General features: G+C 44.4%; 2 protein-coding genes across 2 annotated transcripts in view; both read left to right on the top strand.

Moving 5' to 3' along the window:
* The window catches only part of CAPN5 (calpain 5), a 141,460-nt gene that overhangs the window by 79,928 nt on the left and 37,324 nt on the right, over window positions 1-24,208 (top strand). Inside the window, exon 3 of the mRNA XM_060771240.2 lies at window positions 1,995-2,126. Coding sequence (XP_060627223.2) covers window positions 1,995-2,126 — 132 coding nt within the window. The remainder of the gene's footprint in view (window positions 1-1,994; window positions 2,127-24,208) is intronic.
* On the top strand, window positions 17,917-18,975 carry OMP (olfactory marker protein). The gene has a single exon (XM_060766979.2). It carries the CDS (start codon window positions 18,040-18,042, stop codon window positions 18,517-18,519), a length of 480 nt encoding a protein of 159 aa, XP_060622962.2. The 5' UTR covers window positions 17,917-18,039; the 3' UTR covers window positions 18,520-18,975.

The raw sequence follows: 24,208 nt of genomic DNA on the forward strand, positions 1-24,208 counted from the left end.
GTGATTTGGATTTGGGGAATGATGTTAATGAGGTTCAAGATGGCAATGGTTTGGTCAGTGATATTGATGCAGAGAATGACATAGAGACACCTGTTCCAAGTGTAGTTTCCCATGAGAATGTCCCTACGGGGTATACGGATGATGGTTTACTCCCTGAATTGCTCCCAGAGAGTTCCCAGGATTTGGGGCTTGAAAATAACTCGGCACCTGGAGAAACTAATGAGCATATAGATAGACGGGAGGAGATTAGTCAAAACAGACAGGTCGAGCAATGCCTTCGGCGTTCTGCCAGGCTCCGACAGAAAAAGATAAGGGTCACCCAAGCAAAGCGAAACCAGTTCCTGAGTGCTTGGAATAGTTTAACAAGGGGATAAAAGTTCAAAGTATGGGAAATGTAGCCAGATGAAGCATCAATTAGAATCCTGCTAAGTTCCTGTCCTTGCTTCATGGAAGCCTTGCTTAGAAGATTCATGCTTAAGTATTTCTTGTTTCTTGGTTTGGTTTTTGTCTCTTGTGATTACATACTCATGTCTTGGATCAACGTTTCCTGGTTCTCTGGACTTTGTTAGAGAAGTGTGGACTTTATTTTATGGACTTTGCTGAACTCTACCTTGGACTAATTTGGTCCTGTAATCTAACCCTTGGGAGCCCCCGGTGGCGCAGTGGGTTAAAGCACTGTTGATCGAAAGGTCGCAGGTTCGATTCCGGGGTGCGGCGTGAGCTGCCACTGTCAGCCCTAGCTTCTGCCAACCTAGCAGTTCGAAAACATGCAAATGTGAGTAGATCAATAGGTACCGCTCCGGCGGGAAGGTAATGGCGCTCTATGCAGTCATGCCGGCCACATGACCTTGGAGGTGTCTACGGACAACACTGGCTCTTCGGCTTAGAAATGGAGATGAGCACCACACCCCAGAGTCAGACATGACTGGACTTAATGTCAGGGGACTACCTTTACCTTTACCTTTACCTTTAATCTAACCCTTACTGATGTGGGCTCCGCTACCAGGTCGAACTGCTTCTCGAATGCCGAGTGGACCTACCAGGAAAGGCTTAGATGTTCTCCAGCTGGAGTTCTTTGGTCTTTAGGGCTGTTTCCCTGGAAATCTTTGGAGATTCTTAAGACTGTTCTCCTCCGGAAGGTCTTGGATGCTCTTAAGACTGTTTTCCCCCCGGAAAGTCTTAAGGGTTGAAGCTTTTGTACAGGTGAAGCTTGCACACGTCCTGTACATTAGTTTTCCTTGCTGAGACTAACTAAAAATGGCTCCCTTCCCTTCCCAATTGCCCTGAGCAAGGGGCGGAACCAAAACTTAACGATGATGGACAGGTGACTTGTCGTATGACTGCAACCAAAGGAAGCCACCTTTCTGCAGACTCCTTGAAACCTTGGACTGCAAGCAAACATTTAATACAAAGCAAATACATTTGGAGCTCCCGGTACAGCCATACCAGCACACTTTCAACCCTATTATATATACGATTAATTTGGGAACAGACAAACATAAAGGAGGAATCTTCTAGCATCCTTCAGATTTAGTAGTCTTTAGTCCAGTATGAGTTTTGTTCTCTTTAGGAATCTCAAAGGATGTGTCTACATTGCAGAATTTAATGTAGTTCCACACCACTTTAACTGCCATGGCTGAATTTGATGGAATCATTGGGGGTTATAGTTTTACGAAGTCTTTAGTCTTCTTTACCAAAGAATGGTGGTGTCATAGCCTTGAGTCAAAGTGGTATCAAACTGCATTAATTCTACAGTGTTGATGCATCCTATCTCATCCAGCATGACACCATGATCAACTTCAGGCGGATTATTGATCACAGAATTGCACTGGATAAACTAGAGATTCCAAGAGATAACTGTTTAATCAAATCCACATGAATCAAAATTGCAAATGCTGAGGGCCGACAATCCTTTGAGGGAACGAGATGTTTTTGCAAAAAGTGTTTTTTCCTGTTCTGGCTCATCTTGGTTTTTTTCCCTTCTCTTCTTCCAGGATATCTGTGAGGATCCCCACCTCTTTGTGGATGGAATCAGCTGCCACGATTTGCACCAAGGACAAGTGGGGAATTGTTGGTTCGTGGCGGCCTGCTCCTCCTTGGCCTCCAGGGAGTCTTTGTGGCAAAAGGTAACACCAAACTTAGGAATAATATGCCACTTCCTTTGCTCTCCTTTGGGTCTGGGTTCCATCCTTAGGTCTATCTGGAGATCTCTAAGATTCCTCCTTGATGGACTTCCATCCAGGTAGCGGTATTAGTCTTAACCTCTCCAAAATCAGTTGAAGTAGTCAAGATGAGGAATAAGAAACTCCATGTATGTCTTCTAGGACAGTGTTTCTCAACCTGGGAGTTGGCTCCCCTGGGGGGGAGACCACAAGGGGGTATCAAAGAGGTTACCAAAGACCATCAGAAAATACAGTATTTTCTGTTGGTCATGGAGGTTTTGTGTAACCACATAACCCATACTTGTGATTTCATTTAGTGCAGTGGTTCTCAACCTGGGGGTCAGGACCCCTGAGGGGGTCGCGAGGGGGTGTTAGAGGGGTCGCCAAACACCATCAGAAAACACAGTATGTTGTATTGGTCATGGGGGTTCTAAGTGGGAAGTTTGGCCCAATTCTATCATTGGTGGGGTTCAGAATGCTCTTCGGTTGCAGGTGAACTATAAATCCCAGCAACTACAACCCACAAATGTCAAGGTCTATTTTGCCCAAACTCCACCAGTGTTCACATTTGGGCATATTGAGGATTCGTGCCATGATTGGTCCAAATCCATTACTGTTTGAGTCCACAGTGCTCTCTGGATGTAGGTAAACCACAACTCCAAAACTCAAGGTCAATGCCCACTAAACCCTTCCAGGATTTCCTGTTAGTCGTGGGAGTTCTGTGTGCCAAGTTTGGTTCAATTCCATTGTTGGTTGTGTTCAGAATGCTCTTTGATTGTAGGCGAACCATAAATCCCAGCAACCACAACTCCCAAATGTCAAAATCAATACCCCTCCCAACCCCATCATTATTCAAATTGGGGCATATTGGGTATTTGTGCCAAATTTGGTCCAGTGAATGAAAATGCATTCTGCATATCAGATATGTACATTACGATTCATAACAGTTATGAAGTAGTAATGAATATAATTTTATGGTTGGGGGTTACTACAACATGAGGAACTGAATGGCAGCTCCACTGGCTGCCATTCATTTTCCGGTCTCAATTCAAGGTGCAGGTTCTTACCTACAAAGCCCTGAACGGTTTGGGACCCGCCTGCCTGCGTGACCGCATCTCTGTATACGAACCCACACGATCTCTCCAATAATCTGGAGAGGCCTGCTCTCAATCCTGCCAGCATCGCAGGCGCAATTGGTGGGGACGAGAGAGAGGGCCTTTTCGGTAGTGGCCCCTCGACTCTGGAACTCACTCCCTAAGGACATCAGGCAGGCCCCAACCCTGGCAGTCTTCAGGAGGAGCTTGAAGATGTGGTTGTTCCAGTGTGCCTTCCCGGATTAATGATCCCATAGCACTTTGTCCCTCTAAGCACTTTACATTTTTTAGGTCTGCTCGTATGTCTTTCCACAAACGCTACTATCACCTTTCGTCCACGTTCAGCACTATTTCCAATTTTAATTTTACATTTGGTCTTCCCACAGTTTTTAATTGTATTTTGTCTTATTGATTTATTTATCGTGTCATCAGCAACCACACCATTGTATTACAATTCTAACAGAGCAAAACAAACACACAGATTAAAAAGAAAAAGAAAACAAAACACAGATTTTGCAAATTTGGTAGTTGGTTAAATGTCCTTTGACCAGTATCTGGCCACTTGGAGTGCCTCTGGTGTTGCCGCAAGAAGGTCCTCCATGGTGCATGTGGCAGGGCTCAGGTTGTATTATAGCAGGTGGTCAGTGGTTTGCTATTCTCCACACTCGCATGTCGAGGATTCCACCCTGTAGCCCCATTTCTTAAGATTGGCTCTGCATCTTGTGGTGCCAGAGCGCAGTCTGTTCAGTGCCTTCCAAGTCGCCCAGTCTTCTGTGTGCCCAGGAGGGAGTCTCTCATTTGGTATCAGCCATTGGTTGAAGTGCTGGGTTTGAGCCTGCCACTTTTGGACTCTTGCTTGCTGGGGTGTTCCAGTGAATGTCTCTGTAGATCTAAGAAAACTATGTCTTGATTTAAGTCGTTGACATGCTGGCTGATACCCAAACAAGGGATGAGCTGGAGATGTCTCTGCCTTGGTCCTTTCACTATTGGCTGCTACATCCCGGCGGATGTCAGGTGGTGCAATACCGGCTAAGCAGTGTAATTTCTCCAGTGGTGTAAGGCGCAGGCACCCTGTGATAATGCGGCATGTCTCATTAAGAGCTACATCTACTGTTTTAGTGTGGTGAGATGTGTTCCACACTGTGGGCATACATACTCAGCAGCAGAGTAGCATAGCGCAAGGGCAGATGTCTTCACTGTGTCTGGTTGTGATCCCCAGGTTGTGCCAGTCAGCTTTCGTATGATGTTGTTTCTAGCGCCCACTTTTTGCTTGATGTTCAGGCATCAAGCAAAAAGAAGCAACCAGAGTCTTATTGATAATGTTATATGTTTACTGTTTATGTTTTTATTTTAATTACTTGTATTGTTGTGTTCGGGCTCGGCCTCATGTAAGCCGCACCGTGTCCCTTGGGGAGATGGTAGCGGGGTACAAATAAAGTGTTATTATTATTATTATTATTATTATTATTATTATTATTATTAAGGGGTCGGGGCATTAGATAGGTTGTGAAACACTGATCTACACTGTAGAATGAGTGCCGTTTCACTACTGTGGCTCAATGCCATCAAATCCTGGGAGTTGTAGTTTTATAAGACTGTCTCTGCCAAAGGGTGATGGAAAATTCCAGGATTCCTTAGAATTCAGCCATAGCAGTTCAAGTGGTGTCAAACTTCATTCATTCTACAATGTGGATGCACCCTAGGATTTTCCCATATATTTCCAGCTAGATCATAGTCACCTGAAACCAAACACACATCCAGTTGGAAACAACCAAACGCCAGTAAAAATTCCTGATCTCAAATCCCAGCATAATATAGGATTGCACTGGAGGACGTGGAAATTACTAGCAAATTATGTTTACTCACTAAATCAGTGTTTCTCAACCATCCTAGTGCCGCGACCCCTTAATACAGATCCTCATGTTGTGGTGACCCCCAACCATAATATTATTTTCGTTGTTGCTTCATAACCGTAAATTTGCTACTATTACGGATTGTAATGTAAATATCCAATATGCAGGATGTATTTCATTCACTGGACCAAACTTGGCACAAATACCCAATACACCCAAATTTGAATACTAGTGGGGTTGGGTGAAGGGGTTGATTTTGTTAATTGGGAGTTGTAGTTGCTGGGATTTATAGTTCACCTAAAATCAAAGAGCATTCTGAACTCCACCAACAATGGAATTTAACCAAACTTGGCACACAGAAGTCCCACGACTAACAGAAAATACTGGAAGGGTTTGGTGAGCACTGACCTTGAGTTTGGGAGTTGTAGTTCACCTAGATCCAGAGAGCACTGTGGACTCAAACAATGATGGATCTGGACCTAACTTGGTACAAATATTCAATATGCCCAAATGTGGTGTTTGGGGAAAATAGATCTTGTCATTTGGGAGTTGTAGTTGCTGGGATTTATAGTTCACCTAAAATCAAAGAGCATTCTGAACTCCACCAACAATGGAATTTAACCAAACTTGGCACACAGAAGTCCCACGACTAACAGAAAATACTGGAAGGGTTTGGTGAGCACTGACCTTGAGTTTGGGAGTTGTAGTTCACCTAGATCCAGAGAGCACTGTGGACTCAAACAATGATGGATCTGGACCTAACTTGGTACAAATATTCAATATGCCCAAATGTGGTGTTTGGGGAAAATAGATCTTGTCATTTGGGAGTTGTAGTTGCTGGGATTTATAGTTCACCTACCATCAAAGAGCATTCTGGACCCCATCAATGATAGAATTGGCCCAAACTTCCCACTCAGAACCCCCATGATCAATACAACATACTGTGTTTTCTGATGGTGTTTGGCGACCCCTCTAACACCCCCTCGCGACCCCCTCAGGGGTCCTGACCCCCAGGTTGAGAACCACTGCACTAAATGAAATCACAAGTATGGGTTATGTGGTTACGGGGGACATTATATCTTAGAGCTGTCGTTCGGTTGCCAAAATGCGAGGCAGAGATGAACCATCTCTGCTGTTCCAATGTTTGATTCCATCCTGATGAGCACCTGCAATCTTTCTGCCAAATTGAAATTTGAGCTATTATTTCTACCTGGCTCTTTTCCCGCAATGTCTGCCTGGATCCCCTTGGCAATTGGTCTTGTTAGTTGGCGGCCTGCCCATCTTCGGAGGGAAAGATTCAGAGGACAAGGGAACGGATGGGCACCAACCCACGTTAGCGTCCCCTTGTTACATACCGTTCATACACCGTGTTTCCTTACTCCCTTAATTACTTTACTTAGGCGATCCCTCATAGCCCGAGGATGATGGTCCTCTAAGTGTAGTGTCTTGTGCGTGGGTCCGTAGGTGGCTGTGGAGCCCTATTCTTGATCTTGTTACATCCCGAATAGATTACTGCAACGCACTCTACGTGGGGTTGCCTTTGAAGACTGTTCGGAAACTTCAATTAGTCCAGCGGGCGGCAGCCAGATTAGTCACCGGAGCGTCATACAGGGAGCATACCACCCCTCTGTTATGTCAACTCCACTGGCTGCCGATCAAGTTCCGAGCACAATTCAAAGTGCTGGTCTTGACCTACAAAACCCTATACGGCTCCGGCCCAGCGTACCTGTCCGAACGCATCTCCCTCTACGTCCCACCTCGAAGTTTGAGATCTTCTTGGGAGGCCCTGCTCTCGACCCCACCTCTATCACAAGTGAGGTTGGTGGGGACGAGGAGCACGGCCTTCTCGGTGGTGGCCCCTCACCTGTGGAATTCAATCCCTGGGGAAATTAGGTCATCGACATCCCTCCTCTCTTTCATAAGGAAATTAAAAACATGGTTGTGGGACCAGGCTTTTGGGCAATCTGGCAGATAGATAAGGACAATGACGACCAGGATCGATAGTACTTGACAATGTGGAATGAATTTACGGACTCCGAGATGGCGAACGCTGAGCATTAGATTGTTTTTATTGATTTTGATGTATATACTGACTGTCTTAATTGTTATAATTGCTGTTTACATGGTTTATCCATTGTTATGTTTATGCTGCCATCGAATTGTGCCTTTTGTAAGCCGCCCTGAGTCCCCCCTCGGGGGTTGAGAAGGGCGGGGTAGAAATACGCGAAATAAATAAATCAATCAATCAACATGCTTTCCTGCAGTGAGGACATCAGTTTCCAGGCGGAAGGCGGTCCCAGTCAGGGTTGGCTTGATGTGCCTTCCTCTTGGCACATTTCTCCCTTTCACCCTCCATTCTTGCCTCTTCGAATTCTGCAGCACTGCTGGTCACAGCCGATCTCCAGTTAGAGCTCTTGGGCCAAGGCTTCCCAGTTCTCGGTGTCTATGCCACAGGTTAGCTTTAAGCCCATCTTTCAATCTCTTTTCCTGTCCTCCAACATTCCGTTTTCTGTTCTTGAGTTCAGAGTAGAGTAACTGCTTTGGACGGTGGTTGGGCATTCGGACAACATAGTCGATCCAGCAGAGTTGATGGCAGAGGAGCATCGCTTCAATGCTGGTGGTCTTTACTTCTTCCAGCACGCTGACATTTGTCCATCTGTCTTCCCAAGAGATTTGCAGGATTTATCAAAGGCAGCATTGATGGAATCGTTCCAGGAGTTGCATGTGACATCTGTAGACAGTCCACGTTTCGCAGGCATATAGCAGGGTTGGGAGAACAATAGTTTTATAAACAAGCACCTTGATATCCCTACGGATGTCCCGGTCCTCAAACACTCTCTGCTTCATTTGGAAGAATGCTGCACTCGCAGAGCTCAGGCGGTGTTGTATTTCAGTGTCAATGTTGACTTTTGTGGAGAGGTGGCTGCCAAGGGAGCAGAAATGGTCAATATTTTTTAATTAAGCTGTATTTCTGGCATTGGAGAGGGATTGGCTGGTGTCTGCTGGAAGAGCACTTTGGTTTTCTCAATTTTCAATGAGAGGACGAGCTTCTCGTATGCTTCTGCAAAGGTGTTTAGAGTGGCTTGTAGGCCTTTCTTCTGAATTTGCACAGATGACATTATCATCAGCATATTGGCGTTCTACAACAGATGCTACCGATAAACATCAGCAATAAATACTGAAAGCAAGGGGCTTACTAATGCATTGTTGGTAGCCAGCTGTTGAGACTGATCATTAGTAGAAGAAATGCCCAGTGATGGAGAAATAGTCATAGAATCATAGAATCAAAGAGTTGGAAGAGACCTCATGGGCCATCCAGTCCAACCCCCTGCCAAGAAGCAGGAATATTGCATTCAAATCACCCCTGACAGATGGCCATCCAGCCATCTGTGAAACTTCAAAAGTTCAAAGATTAATGGCAAGAGTGTTTCTCGTTTCTATATATTTGGATTAAAGCTGATGAGAAGAAAAGCAACTCTTTAAAAATGTGGGTTTGGAGGAGAGTTCTTTGGATACCATATCTTTATCTTCTATCTATCTGTAAGTCAAAGTATCTATGTTTGTTGGTTTGCCTGTTTGTACCACAAAGCCTCCCACATGGCTTGCTAGTTCCGGATCACATTTGGCACACATATTTTTCATTGTGCAACCTGAAATAATTGAGAGGTTTGAACTTATTAAACCATCCCCTTTGAGCCCTGGGGAGAGAGAAAGGAAAGGGAGAAAGCAGATTGGCGGTAACTAGATGAAGTGGCCTTCTGTCACATATCTGGAAAACGAATGGAGGGAAGTGTGTTGCTTTGTGATATGTGTATGAAGGGGAGGGGAGGGAGAGCTAGAGAGAGAGAGAGAGAGAGAGAAGGGTGAGGATATAAGGAAGGAAGGAAGGAAGGAAGGAAGACAGAAAAGGTATGAGGTGAGGGAAGGAAAGAAAGATAAAGGAAAGGAAAAGGAAGGAAGGAGAGGAAGGAAGGAAGGAAGGAAGGAAGGAAGGAAGGAAGGAAGGAAGGAAGGAAGGAAGGAAAGGGGAAAAGGTATGAGGGGAGGAAGGAAAGAAAAAGAAAGAAAGGGAAAAGGGAGGGAGGAAGGAGGGAGAGGAAGGAAGGAAGGTAGGAGGGGAGGGGAGGAAAGAAAGCGAAAGGAAGGGAAGGAAGGAGGGAAGGGCGAAAGGTTATGAGGGGAGGGAAAGAAAGAAAGAGAAAGGAAAGGCAGGAAGGAAAAGGAAGGGAGGAGGGAAGGGGGAAAAGTTATGAGGGGAGGGGAGGCATGAAAGAGAAAGGAAAGGAAAAGGGAGGGAGGGAGGAAGGAGTGAGAGGAAGGAAGGAAGGAAGGAAGGAAGGAAGGAAGGAAGGAAGGAAGGAAGGAAGGAGAGAAAGGTATGAGGGGAGGGGGGAAAGAAAGAGAAAGGAAAGGAAGAAAAAGGAAGGAAGGAGGGAAGGGGAAAAAGTTAGGGGAGGGAAAACATGAAAGGGAAAGGAGAGGAAGGGAAAAGGGAGGGAGGGAGGGAGGGAGGACAGAAGGAAGGAAGGAAGGAAGGAAGGAAGGAAGGGGTAAAGGCATGAGGGGAGGACGGAAAGACAGGAAAGGAAGGGAAGGGAAAGGAAGGAGGGAGAGGAAGAAAGACAGGAAGGAAGGAAAGAAGGAATGAAGGAAGGAAGGAAGGAAGGAAGGAAGGAAGGAAGGAAGGAAGGAAGGAAGAGAACGCAAGCAAGCAAGCAAGCAAGAAAGAGGGAAATGTGTATAACGGAAATCCAGGGAAGAAGAAAAGAAAGGGAGAAAAGAGAAAGATTACTTATGCCAATGCAAATTTTCCAAAATCTGAAAAGTAAAATCCCTAATATTTTGGGATTTTAGGAAAGGGATACACAACATCTAGTAGGAAATTGGTCTTCCTCTGTTGTAGTTCTTATGGAAGAAAAATAAAGAATGTATGCCAGATCAAATTAAGGGTTAGTTTTTGACTCTGACAAGGCATACATATTCAAAGAATATATCCCAGTTTTCTAGTGTATCAGTAGAAGCCTTCTAGTGAGTTAAAAAGTTTTGGAGAAAGTTGGATTTTCCTGCCTTCCAGAGGGAGACATGGGAGTTGGTGGCAGAGCCTGCCCCCTGGTGGATGGTAATGGAATTGTTCCACTTGGATTATTAGGGGATTTTGTGTGTTGGTGGTTTAAGCATTGGAGAATAACTCTGGAGAATAGGGGTGCAATCTCCACTTGGCCATGGAAACCCACTGGGTGATTCTTGAGCAAGTCACGCACTCTCAGCCATAGAAAAAAGCCTGATAGATCATTATAACTTGGAAGCAACTTGAAGGCACACAATAACAAAAAAGGTAGTCAACTTTGACTTAAGACAAGCCTGTCAATAGGGTCCTTCCAAGGGTGCATGGGCAAACTTCGTCCCTCCGTGTGTTTTGGACTTCAACTCCCACAACTCCTAACAGCCTCCTCCCTATGACTTACTCTCACATATTTATCTATGGCCCTCGTTATGTCTCCACTCAGCCTTCTCTTCTAAAGGCTAAACATGCCCAGCTCTTTAAGCCGCTCCTCATAAGGGTTGTTCTCCAGACCCTTGATCATTTTAGTCGCCCTCCTCTGGACACATTCCAGCTTGTCATATGCAGGATGTATTTTCATTCACTGGACCAAATTTGGCACAAATACCCAATACGCCCAAATTTGAATACTGGTGGGGTTGGGGAAGATTGATTTTGTCATTTGGGAGTTGTAGTTGCTGGGATTTATAGCTACCCTACAATCAAGGAACATTCTGAACTCCACCAACGATGGAACTGAACCAAACTTGGCACACAGAACTCCCATGACCAACAGAAAATACTGGAAGGGTTTAGTGAGCATTGATCTTTAGTTTTGGAGTTGTAGTTCACCTACATCCAGGGAGCACTGTGGACTCAAACAATGATGGATCTCGACCAAACTTGGTGCAAATACTCAAAATGCCCAAATGTGAATACTGCTGGAGTTTGGGGAAAATAGACCTTGACATTTGGGAGTTGTAGTTGCTGGGATTTATAGTTCACCTACAATCAAAGAGCATTCCGAACTCCACCAATGATGGAATGGAACCAAACCTGGTACACAGAACTCCCATGACCAACAGAAAATACTAGAAGGGTTTGGTGGGCATTGACCTTGAATTTGGGAGTTGTAGTTCACCTACATCCAGGGAGCACTGTGGACTCAAACAATGATGGATCTGGACCAAACTTGGCACGAATACTCAAAATGCCCAAATGTGAATACTGCTGGAGTTTGGGGAAAATAGACCTTGGCATTTGGGAGTTGTAATTGCTGGGATTTATAGTTCACCAACAATCGAAGAGCATTCTGGATCCTACCAACAATAGAATTGAACCAAACTTCCCACACAGTAGGGACTCGCTGGCACGAGCCTCCCTCCAGCCTTGTACACTCTCTCTTACCCAGACATGTGCACCAAGCTGCCATGCGCTGAGCATACTTACATCTAGAGAGCACTGTGGACTCAAACAATGATGGATCTGGACCAAACTTGGCACGAATACTCAAACTTGGCACGAATACTCAATACTCAAAATGCCCAAATGTGAACACTGCTGGGGTTTGGGGAAAATAGACCTTGACATTTGGTTAAGTTGTAGTTGCTGGGATTTATAGTTCACCTACAATCAAAGAACATTCTGAACCCCACCAATGACAGAATTGGACCAAACTTCCTACATAGAATCCCCATGACCAACAGAAAATACTGTGTTTTCTGATGGTCTTTAGCGACCCCTCTGACACCCCCCTCATGACCCCCCCATGGGTCCCGACCCCCAGGTTGAGAAATGCTAGTCTAGGTGCAATCCAAGGTCATCTGCATCATTGCTGAGATCTTGCAAACTTAAGGCATCTGTGGTCTTTCTTTTCCTCCCTCTTCAGTTATACCAAGTATTATATTTTCCAGTGCATTGTGTTATCAAAAAAGCATGACACATAACTGCCTGTATCAATGTGTTTCGTCCCTTATCACTCTATGTCCAACTGAACTTGCAAGTTTGTTTTTTTTTTTTAATGTCTGTGTTATCTTTGAAGTCTGGACGCTTTTTCAACTCTGTCCTTCCTTTAAATGACATATCTTTCTTTTTCAAAACCCGTCATATTCTATGAATTTGTCTTTAGGAAAATATCTTAAACAGCCCTGAAGTCCTTTACCTGTTGCTTTAGAGGACTGAGATTGGTTTGTGTATACAATTATGCACTAAACTACCAACAAGCAAAACGTAGGGAAGTCACATCATTTATTTATTTATTTACTATTTACTATATTTATAGTCGAAGGCTTTCATGGCCGGAATCACTGGGTTGTTGTAGGTTTTTTCGGGCTATATGGCCATGGTCTAGAGGCATTCTCTCCTGACGTTTCGCCTGCATCTATGGAAAGCATCCTCAGAGGTAGTGAGGTCTGTTGAAACTACGAAAATGGGTTTATATATCTGTGGAATGACCAGGGTGGGACAAAGGACTCTTGTCTGTTGGAGCTAGGTGTGAATGTTTCAACTGACCACCTTGATTAGCATTTGATGGCCTGGCAGTGCCTGGAGCAATCTTTTGTTGAGAGGTGATTAGATGTCCTTGTTTGTTTCCTCTCTGTTGTTGTGCTGTTCTAATTTTAGTTTTTTTTAATACTGGTAGATTTTGTTCATTTTCTTGGTTTCCTCCTTTCTGTTGAAATTGTCTGAAATAATATGCTGTGTCCAGGTTGGTTCATCAGGTGCTTTGTATTTGACAACACAGAAATGCTGGACCACTCTCACAACCACGATGTCAGCCATAGCAGAGCACCTGAACCAACCTGGACACAGCATATTATTTGAGAACACAGAAATGCTGGACCACTCTCACAACCACCATGTCAGACTACACAGAGAAGCCATTGACATCCACAAGCATGTGGACAATTTCAACAGAAAGGAGGAAACCATGAAGATGAACAAAATCTGGCTACCAATATTTAAAAAGACTCTAAAATTACAACAGCAAAACAACAGAGGGGAAACAGTCAGGCACATCTAATCACCTCTCAACAAAAGATTGTCCCAGGCACTGCCAGGCCATCAAATGGTAATTGCGGTGGTCAGTTGAAACATTCACATCTAGCTCCAGCAGACAAGAGTCCTTTGTCCCACCCTGGTCATTCCACAGATATATAAACACTTTTTCCTACTTCCAACAGACCTCACTACCTCTGAGGATGCTTGCCATAGATGCAGGCGAAACGTCAGGAGAAAATGCCTCTAGAACATGGCCATATAGCCCGAAAAAACCTACAACAACCCTCTAGTATATTTATATATTGTCCCTCTCAGTCTGCAGGGAACCATCAGTATCTATCCCACTATGTCATAAAATTTGAAAAGCTTTCTGTTCCTTGTCTGAAAGTGTTATTTCCTGTTTAACTGTGCGGTCCTTACTACGACTGTACTTGTTCTACTCCAGAAACTTCATTTTTGTGGCTACCACAAACTAGATTGATTTGATTGAGGCTCTATGAGAGATTCATTGAAAGACTAGAGCAAAATGTGCTGCAGGATGTGTTGCAAAAACAAAGTTCTTGCAATATAATAAGCCTTTTCCACATTTTTATGATAGAACTAATTAAGAAATGGTATTTATGACCCAGGAACAAAAATTGTGTAACATATGTCATAGTTACATAGAGATAATGGAGAAAGGCAGGGAGTGTCAGAAAAACATCTATTTCTGTTTTACTGACTATTCTAAAGCCTTTGACTGTGTGGATCATCATAAATTGTGGCAAGTTCTTGGTGCGATGGGCATCCCAAGCCCCCTTGTCTCTCTCCTGAGGAATCTGTACAAGGACCAAGTAACAACAGTCAGAACTGACCACGGAACAGGAGACGGGTTCAAGATTGGGAAAGGCGTGCAGCAGTGTTGTATACTCTCCCCCAACCTATTCAACTTGTATGCCAAACACATCATGTGACGTGCAGGGCTTACTGGGGTGAAAATTGCTGGAAGAAACATTAACAACCTTAGATATGCAGATGATACCACTTTGATGGCCAAAAGCGCGGAGGAGCTGAGGAGCCTTCTAACCAAGGTGAAAGAAGAAAGGGCAAAACCTAAGTTGCAATCAAACATAAAAAAAACCATGGAGCCCCTGGTGGCGCAGTAGGTTAAACCCCTGTGCCGGCAGGACTGAAGACCAACAGGTTGCAGGTTCAAATCTGGGGAGAGGCGGATGAGCTCCCTCTATCAGCCCCAGCTCCTCGTGTGGGAACATGAGAGAAGCCTCCCACAAGGATGATAAAAACATCAAAATCATCCAGGCATCCCCTGGGCAACGTCCTTGCAGACGGCCAATTCTCTCACACCAGAAGTGGCTTGTGGTTTCTCAAGTTGCTCCTGACATGACAAAAAATAATTAAAAAACCAAGATTATGGCAACCAGACTGATTAATAACTAGCAAATAGAGGGAGAAAACATGGAGGCATTGACAGACTTTGTATTTCTAGGTGCAAAGATTACTGCAGATGCAGACTATGGCCAGGAAATCAGAAGACGCTTCCTTCTTGGGAGGAGAGCAAGGTCCAATCTTGATAAAATAGTGAGGAGTAGAGACATCACACTGGCAGTGAAGATCCGCATAGTAAAAGCAATAGTATTCTCCATAGTAACCTATGAATGTGACAGCTGGACCATAAGGAAGGCTGAGCAAAGGAAGACAGATGCTTTTGAGCTGTGGTGTTGGAGGAAAGTCCTGAGAGTGCCTTGGACTGCGAGAAGATCCAACCAGTCCATCTTCCAGGAAAGAAAGCCCGACTGCTCACTGGAGGGAAGGATAGTAGAGGCCAAGATGAAGTACTTTGGCCACATCATGAGAAAACAGGAAAGATTAGAGAAGGCAGTGATGCTGGGGAAAATGGAAGGAAAAAGGAAGAGGGGCGACCAAGGGCAAGATGGATGGATGGCATCCTTGAAGTGACTGGACTAACCTTGAAGGAGCTGGGGGTGGCCATGGCCGACAGGGAGCTCTGGCATGGGCTGGTCCAGGAGGTCACCAAGATTCGGAAGTGACTGAACAAATAAACAACAATAAACATAGAGTCTTGGATCCTTTTCCTGCCTAACAACCCTGCGAGGCAAGCCAGGCTGAGTATGGCAGCCTCAGGGTGAACCAATGCATTTCATAGCTCCATGCTTTGGAAACTGGTTCTCCAAAGCCCCAGTCGAGTGCTCTGACCAATACAATGCAATGCCCTCCCAGGAAGCATTTAGCGCAGCTACAAAAACAGCTTCCCTCATGGCTTTTTGGTCCAAGGAGGCTTTACTAAAACCCACAAGAGCCTCATTATCACAGCGCTTGCGCTTCCTCCCTTGGAAACATGCACTTCTTCTTTGTGTTTTATTTGAGACTCATTTTCCATGCCTTTGGTACTTTGGGAGGATGGTAAGCCACAGAGGGCTTTAGTTGGAAAGAAAGGAACCTGTTTACAATGGTGGCACCAAAACTGGAAGCCAGATTTAGGGTCTGAAATATAATAGGAAAAGTGGGGAACACAATAAACGAAATCAATCTCAGCATGGTACTATACTGCACCCTAACTACATAGAATTAACAAATTACATGTTGGAGCAAGTGTGGAGAAATAGGGATCGGAGCCACATGAGTCTGATCTGCCCCCAAAGTATGGAGTTTATGGTTTGGAGAAGCCAAATAGTGGCAGGAATAGTACATTTTAGGGTTGCTCTACTAATGAGGATGAGAGGAGGCATGATAGCCATGTATAAGTATGTCAAAGGAAGTCATAGAGAGGAGGGAGCAAGCTTGTTTTCTGCTGGACACAATGGAACAATGGCTTCAAACTACAGGAAAGAAGGGAGATTCCACCTGAACATTAGGAAGAACTTCCTGACTGTGAGAGCTGTTCAGCAGTGGAACTCTCTGCTCTGGAGTGTGGTGGAGGCTCCTTCTTTGGAGGCTTTTAAACAGAGGCTGGATGGCCATCTGTCAAGGGTGCTTTGAATGCGATTTTCCTGCTTCTTGGCAGAATGGGGTTGGACTGGATGGCACACGAGGTCTCTTCCAACTCTGTGATGCTATGTCCCAAAGATAACAAATCTTGTCTGATCTTAGAAGCTAAGTAAGGACAGACGTGATTGATACTTGGATGGGAGACACCAATCAATTCCAGGTGCTGTAGTTAACTTTTCAGAAGAAGGGAATGGCAAATGACTTTTTGCTTTTTCCTTGTCTTAGAAAACATATCATATTTATGGAGTCACTATAAGCTGATAGATAGCTTGAATGTTTAGAGATAAAGAGTGAGTGAATGAGATAATTATTATGTTTATTATCATGTTTATATATATCCTGTTTTTCTCTCCACTCGAAAGTGGCTCAAGGAGAAAGAGAGAGGGTATAGGGATAAACTGTTTTGAACATAATCATCTACTTTTTTGGAGGTTTTGGAACAGAGGTTATACGGTCATCTGTTGGGAAGGCTTTGATTGGGTTTCCTGCATGGCAGAACAGGGTTGGATTAGATCAAGCATGAGCACACTTCGACCATCCATGTGTTTTGGACATCAAATTGAAGTCTAAAACACAGGGTGGGCCAAAGTTTGCCCATGCCTGGATTAAATGGTTCTTGAGCAGTGTTTCTGAACCTGGGGTCACAAGGGTTTCAGAGGTGTTGCCAACGACTATCTCAGAAACACATATTTCTGATGGTCTTAGGAACACTTTTGGCAGAGAAGGCTGAAGATCTCTCTGACTGCCCTTCTCTTCCTTTTTGGTGTTGGTGAACTACAATTCCCAATTTTAAAAACACCCCCCCCCCCCAAGCCATGTAGTTGGCCATGTAGGTAGTGTGCCAAGTTTGCTGCAGATCCAGTGTGAGCGGGTTCAGAGTGCTCTTTGATTGTAGATTAACTATAGAATCATAGAATCAAAGAGTTGGAAGAGACCTCATGGGCCATCCAGTCCAACCCACTGCCAAGAAGCAGGAATATTGCATACTATAAATCCCAGCAACTACAACTTCCAAATGACAAGGTCTAGTTTCCCCAGACTCCACCAGTGTTCACATTTGAGTATATTGAGTATTTGTGCCAAGTTTGGTCCCTATTCATCATTGTTTGAGTCCACAGTGCTCTCTGGAGTTAGGTGACCAACAACTCCAAAACTCAAGGTCAATGCCCACCAAACCTTTCCATTATTTTCTCTTAGCCATGGGAGTTCTGTGTGCCAATATTGGTTCAATTCCATTGTTGGTGGAGTTCAAAATGCTCTTTGATTGTAAGTGAACTATAAATCCCAGCAACTACAACTCCCAAACGACAAAATCAATTCCCCTTCCAACCCCCTCCAGTATTCAAATTTGGGCATAATGGGTATTTGTGCCAAATTTGGTCCAGTGAATGAAAATACATCCTGCATATCAGATACTTACATTATGAAGCAACGAAAATAATGTTATGGTTAGGAGTCACCACAACATGTATTAAGGGGGGTCGTGGAATTAGGAAGTTTGAGAACCACTGTTCTTGAGGGTCTCTTTCTACTGCTACAAACCGTCTACTCACACCGGAAAGATCATCTTCACACTTTGGAGACCTCATTTGGTTGCTCTGGAAGGGTTGTTGCCAGGAGGGTTGTTGTCGTCACATCCCTATAGATTTTAGCACGCGATGCCGGGATCGGTTCCAGTCCTGCAAATGAGATGTAGGGCACCCAGAGGAAACCCCCTCCGGGTGCTCTGCGTCACTGACCCAGGTTGCCTAGCACTGGGATGGATGAGAGCGAGAGAAAGAGAGCTTGCAAGGTTTTCCCCCGCTTGCATATATTGCCTGAACTGAACTACGTTGCACCACTTTGCTGCAGAATACAGGAAGCGAGAAGTGAAGGGCATCACCATGGCTTCAGAGCCATCCACACTGGAGCTTCCTCTGGTTCAGGACATCCAGCTGACCCAGTGCATGAGGCTCAGAGTACGAAGCCTCCAACAGAAGAAGGAGAAGCCACAGGATGGAGAGAAACTCCTCCAAGCCGATGAATTTGTCTACCGGCTGGACTTCTCCCAGCAACATGGCCTCCGTTTCCTGCGCTGGAAGGTCACTCTGGAGAAACCGGGCAAAGTGGCCATAATTGGCACCTCTCAGCTCTGGACACCGGATCTCACCAACCTCATGCGGAGGCAACTCCTGGAGCCAGTGGCCGTTTTCTGGAAAAAGCCAGGCTCCCAAGAAGTGGAATGCAATGAGGCCGATGCACTGGAATTTGGAGAGCGGCTGGTGGAGTTGGCCAAAATCCGGAAGGTGATGTATTTCCTCCTGGCCTATGAGGATGGCCTTGAACCGGCTCACCTGAAATGCTCTGTGGTGTTCAGTGCCTGAATCTGGATCTGTCTTGCACATCTTTCAAGCTTCTGCTTTGGGCATCTGAATCTGGTTTTGGCACATAGAGACTCCAATGTCCATGGTTTTAGTCTGGACTATAAAGCAGCTATTCCAGGGTCCTGAACTCATCCAAACTTTGGCAAACTTTTGTATTTGTTTCTTGCTTCCATCTTCTGCCTTCTGCTTTCCTACTTTTCCCTTGAATCTAGTTGTGGCACACAATATCTCCGATGTCTGTTGGAAGCCGGTGAATCCTGTCGAGGTGTTAGTCTCAACTATAAAGCAGTTTATCCACTGTTCTGAACTAATGCAAACTTTGGCAACTATCAGTTTCGTGCTTCTATCCTCTGCTTCCTTTCCCCCCTCTGAATCTAGTTTTAGGTGCAAAAACAATGTCCAGAACAGCAAAAATCTCCCCAACTATATTTTTCTTCTGGGATCTACTAATTTACAGAGCTTCGGGTGGTGGAACTTTTTTGAACCCAGAGGATTTTTGCTTCCACTTGCTGCTTTAAAGCAAGTTTCTTAGACCTCATGAATGAGAAGAGAAACCTAGGAATAAATATCAATTAAAGTAAGGAGTTACATGAAAGCTTGGAAGAATTTAACTCTTTTAACCACCATTTCTGTGTCTGTACGTGCTAAGATATCATCTTCATCCAAATTTGAGCACTTTGATTGATTGGAGTGTTAAAATATGTCTCCTGCCTTCCATATACACAACATAAACAACCCACATTTTAATAACAGTTGAATGGGACAAAGATTGCTCAGTCTCCAGGTGAATCTATAGCTGGACTGGGATTTCATGTGACACATTCTTCCCATTGTCTGTTCCCATTGGAATAAAATATTTTTTTTCACATTGGTAAAAGAAAAGAACTACAACCTTTCAACCAAACCCTGTAAATTGTAGCTGCAAAAAAAGCCAATGGGATTTTGGCCTGCATCAATAGGTGCATAGTGTCTAGATATAGGGAAGTCATGCTACCCCTCTATTCTGCCTTGGTTAGACCACACCTGGAAAATTGTGTCCAATTCTGGGCACCACAATTCAAGAGAGATATTGACAAGCTGGAATGTGTCCCGAGGAGGGTGACTAAAATGATCAAGGGTCTGGAGAACAAGCCCTATGAGGAGTGGTTTAAGGAGCTGGGCATGTTTAGCCTGAAGAAGAGAAGGTTGAGAGGAGACATGATAGCCACATGAGAGGAAGCCACAGGGAGGTGGGAGCAAGCGTGATTACTGCTTCTATGGAGATTAGGACAAGGAACAATGGCTTCAAACTACAAGAGAGGAGATTCCATCTGAACATGAGGAAGAACTTCCTGACTGTGAGAGCCGTTCAGCAGTGGAACTCTCTGCCCCGGAGTGTGGTGGAGGCTCCTTCTTTGGAAGCTTTTAAACAGAGGCTGGATGGCCATCTGTCAGGGGTGATTTGAATGCAATATTCCTGCTTCTTGGCAGAATGGAGTTGGACTGGATGGCCCATGAGGTCTCTTCCAACTCTTTGATTCTATGATTCTAATTGGAAGCTGTTTTTGTGCAAATCAGAACTCTCGGCAGAAGACATTGTTTCTCTTATGAATAGGATAGAAAATGACTGCTTAAAATCTCTGGATGTGAGCTGTATTTTGGCAGATGTGTCATGCTCTCTCGACCTCTCAGTCTTGCCAAGAAGAACCCACAATAGGAATGTCATACAGTGTTCCCTTGCTATATTGCGGTTCGCTTATTGCGGACTCGCTGTTTTGTGGGGCCACAATAACCCGGGGGGGGGGGGAGAGGAGGTGGGGAGTCTGGCGCTAAGCCTTACCCTGGGGCTTGTCTCTGCCCACTCAGCAGCAGCCTCGCTCTCTTCGCCAAGTCTGCTACTCGCCGCTTCGGAGGCCATCAATTTGCCCAAGGGTCTCCGAGGTGGCAAGCAGCAGACTCAGCGAAGAGGACGAGGCTGCTGCTGAGTGGGAACACTGCCCACTCGGTGGTGGCCTTGTGCTCTTCGCTAAGTCTTCTGCTCGCCGTATCGGAGGCCTCAGCCCAGCCTGGCAGTGCCATCAATGGTGTCCAAGGGGCCTCTGAGGCAGAGAGGCACAGAGCAGCAGACTCGGTGAAGATCATGAGGGCGGAGCGACCTCAGTGGATTTTCACTTATCTCAGGTGGTCCTGTAACCAGGGGCGGCTCAACCATTACGCAAAGTAAGCATTTGCAGTACAGTTGATTTTGCCCAGGGGCGCTCTTGAGGCGCTCTTGGGAAAAAACTGGCCTTGACATATGCGAGTTGTAGTTACTGGGATGTATAGTTCACCTACAATCAAAGAGCATTCTGAACTCCATCAGTGATAGAATTGAACCAAATATGGCACACAGTTCTCCCATGACGAACAGAAAATATATATCAGTGATTGATTTGGGGGGGGGGGGCAAAATACTGTTTGCTTACCATTGAAAATTACCTAGGGCCGCCTCTGCCTGTAACAGATCACCCACAATAAATGGGGGAATACTGTAAGTTGGAAACAGAAGACAAACAATAACAAACAAATGTCAGGGTATTTGAAATTAACTCACTTATTGATTGTTTTTGACTTGAAAAGTCTTTGCCTGGAGCTTTTGATAGTTATATGTCCCTTGTTGGCACAGTAGGTTAAACCGCTGAGCTGTTGAACCTGCTGACTGAAAGTGGCTGAGAGGGGAAAAGGAAAGGGCCTGAGGCTGTTAGGAATTGTGGGAGTTGGAGTCCAAAATAACTGGAGGGCCCAAGTTTGCCCATGCCTGGGATAGATTGAAAGGGGACTCAGGGAGGGCATTGGGATTCTTTCCTAAAAGGTTCTATTGCACAGAAGAATGGCTGGACAACGCAACTGGATAATGATTTGGTAATGTTATGGTTTTATTATGTTTTTGTTGATGTTATTATGTAATGAATTTTTATCCATGTTTAAATGCTTTAATTGCTTTTATATTGTTATGGGCATTAAATTGTGCCGTCCTGTAAAACACCATGAGTCACCCTCGGGCTGAGAATGGCAATATAGAAATATAGTAAATAAATAAATTGGGGATTCTGGGAATGAGAGTCCAAAGGATTATATTTCCCAGTCTGGAATGGGGAGGAGGAATTGCAGACCAAAAGTATAGTAAGGTGCTTCTAAGCCTATTTTCTCTCAAAGGTGCTGAATCATATTTTTGATGATAGGGTTCAGGACCTTGGAGAGCTGCTTTCAAATCAGGATTACAAACCTGGAGTAGAGTCACTATCCCATTGACATCAAAACCTTTCAGCCACCACCTATTTTATTGTCAAAGGCTTTCATGGCTGGAATCATTGGGTTGTTGTAGGTTTTTCGGGATGTATGGCCATGTTCTAGAAGCATTCTCTCCTGACATTTCACCTGCAACTGTGGCAAGCATCCTCAGAGGTTGTGAGCACCCTCACAACCTCTGAAGTTGCTTGCCATAGATGCAGGTGAAACGTCAGGAGAGAATGCTTCTAGAACATGGCCATACAACCCAAAAAACCTACAACAACCCAGCCACCTATTTTGCTCATAGTAAATAGAGACTAAACTAAAGCATTTTGTATGTGTTGTTTATGTTGGGTAGATTCAGGCTCCAGTGCAGGTAGATGCTTGCCTGGCCAAGCTAGAGAAGTAAGGTTGGCATGTTGTTGTTGTTCATTTGTTCAGTCGTCTCCGACTCTTCGTGACCTCATGGACCAGCCCACGCCAGAGCTCCCTGTCGGCTGTCACCACCCCCAGCTTCTTCAAGGTCAGTCCAGTCACTTCAAGAAGGTTGGCATAGGCTCCTAGAATTAGAAGAGAACCCCAAAGGCAATCTAGTCCAACCTTTTGTCATGCAAGGAAATGTAGTCAAATGCAAGGTCATAGCTATAGTGAACTTAGAGATATATAACATATTGCAACTTGTGGAAATGACTATATAAAATCTGATGCCTCAATAGCACAACTTCAAAGAGAAAAAGAGATGGTATTAGAAGGCAACATAGATATATTTTGAGTAAAAATTAAAGAATGCACACACATACATATATACATACAATCTATTAAGATGTCTAAAATATAGGGGTGCCTCTGTGTGTGTGTGCGCGCACACACACAAATATGCACACAAACATTTAAATAGAGGATGCTCTGAAAAGGGACATAAAGGTGATAGTATCATATCTTCTATATATATAAAAATGCTCTGTGCATAATGAGTACCTTAAAAACAAAAGAACCAATGAATGAAATCACACCAAATTTGGCAACAAAACGTCTCACAACACAAGGAGTGACCATCACTCAAAAAAATATGATTTTCTCATTTGGGAGTTGTAGTTGCTGGGATTTATAGTTCACCTACAATCAAAGAGCATTCTGAATGCCATCAACAATGGAATTGAACCAAACTTGGCACACAGAACTCCTATGAGCAACAGAAAATACTGGAAGGATTTGGTGGGCATTGACCTTGAGTTTGGGAGTTGTAGTTCACCTGCATCCAGAGAGCACTGTGGACTCAAACAATGATGGATCTGGAGCAAACTTGGCACAAGCACTCAATACGACCAAATATGAACACAGATGGAGTTTGGGGGAAATTGACCTTGACATTTGGGAGTTGTAGTTAGTGGGATTCATAGTTCACCTACAATCACAGGGCATTCTGAACCCCACCAACGATAGAATTGGGCCAAACCTCCCGCACAGAACCCCCATGTGGGCCACACCAACGTGTGGCAGGGGATGGCTAATATATGCGCAAAGAAATATATAGAATAGTATAGCATAAATAGTTTTATTTATGAATAGTATAGATTGTTGGAGCCCCCAGTGGCGCAGTGGGTTAAAGCACTGAGCTGCTGAGCTTGTTGATCGAAAGGTCGCAGGTTCAATTCCGAGGAGCGGCGTGAGCTTCCGCTGTCAGCCCTAGCTTCTGCCAACCTAGCAGTTCGAAAACATGCAAATGTGAGTAGATCAATAGGTACCGCTCCGGCGGGAAAGTAACGGCGCTCCATGCAGTCATACCGGCCACATGACCTTGGAGGTGTCTACGGACAACGCTGGCTCTTCGGCTTAGAAATGGAGATGAGCACCACACCCCAGAGTCAGACATGACTGGGCTTAACATCAGGGGACTACCTTTTACCTAGTATAGATTGTTATACTTGCTTAAGAATGGACTTGAACCAGAAGTCCCTCCAATTAAAGAACAATTTCCTTGATAGCTTAAGTAAAAACTAAGTCCCTTCTAACTTTATTTGAAACGTGTTGGTGACAAAAACAAAACAGAACAATATTCAAGTTAATTTATAAAACTAATGGATCTTTATTATCTATTTCCAATGGTTTTCTGCAGCCTTAAACCCATTATTTACTGTCTTATCTTCTATCTCCAGTCATAACTAACTGTAGACTCAAACTAGAAAGAACATTTTTAATTAATTCCACAAATAATCAAGCCCACAAAAGTCAAACAGTAAATGTAGAGGGATGATTATCTATTCGGCTGCCAAAATAGCAATTATACAAAAAAATGATGGATACATTTCGGGAGAAGCCTTTAAGTGGTCTCTATAAGATTCAGAATGATTTGATTTTATGTTTGTTTCATTTCCTATGTGCTTATTCTTAGTTTTGAATAAAAAGGTTTGCTGAAAAAGTACTCAACTGCTCTTCTCCT

The sequence above is a fragment of the Anolis sagrei genome, chromosome 3, assembly GCF_037176765.1.
Source record: "Anolis sagrei isolate rAnoSag1 chromosome 3, rAnoSag1.mat, whole genome shotgun sequence".
NCBI lineage: Eukaryota > Metazoa > Chordata > Lepidosauria > Squamata > Dactyloidae > Anolis > Anolis sagrei.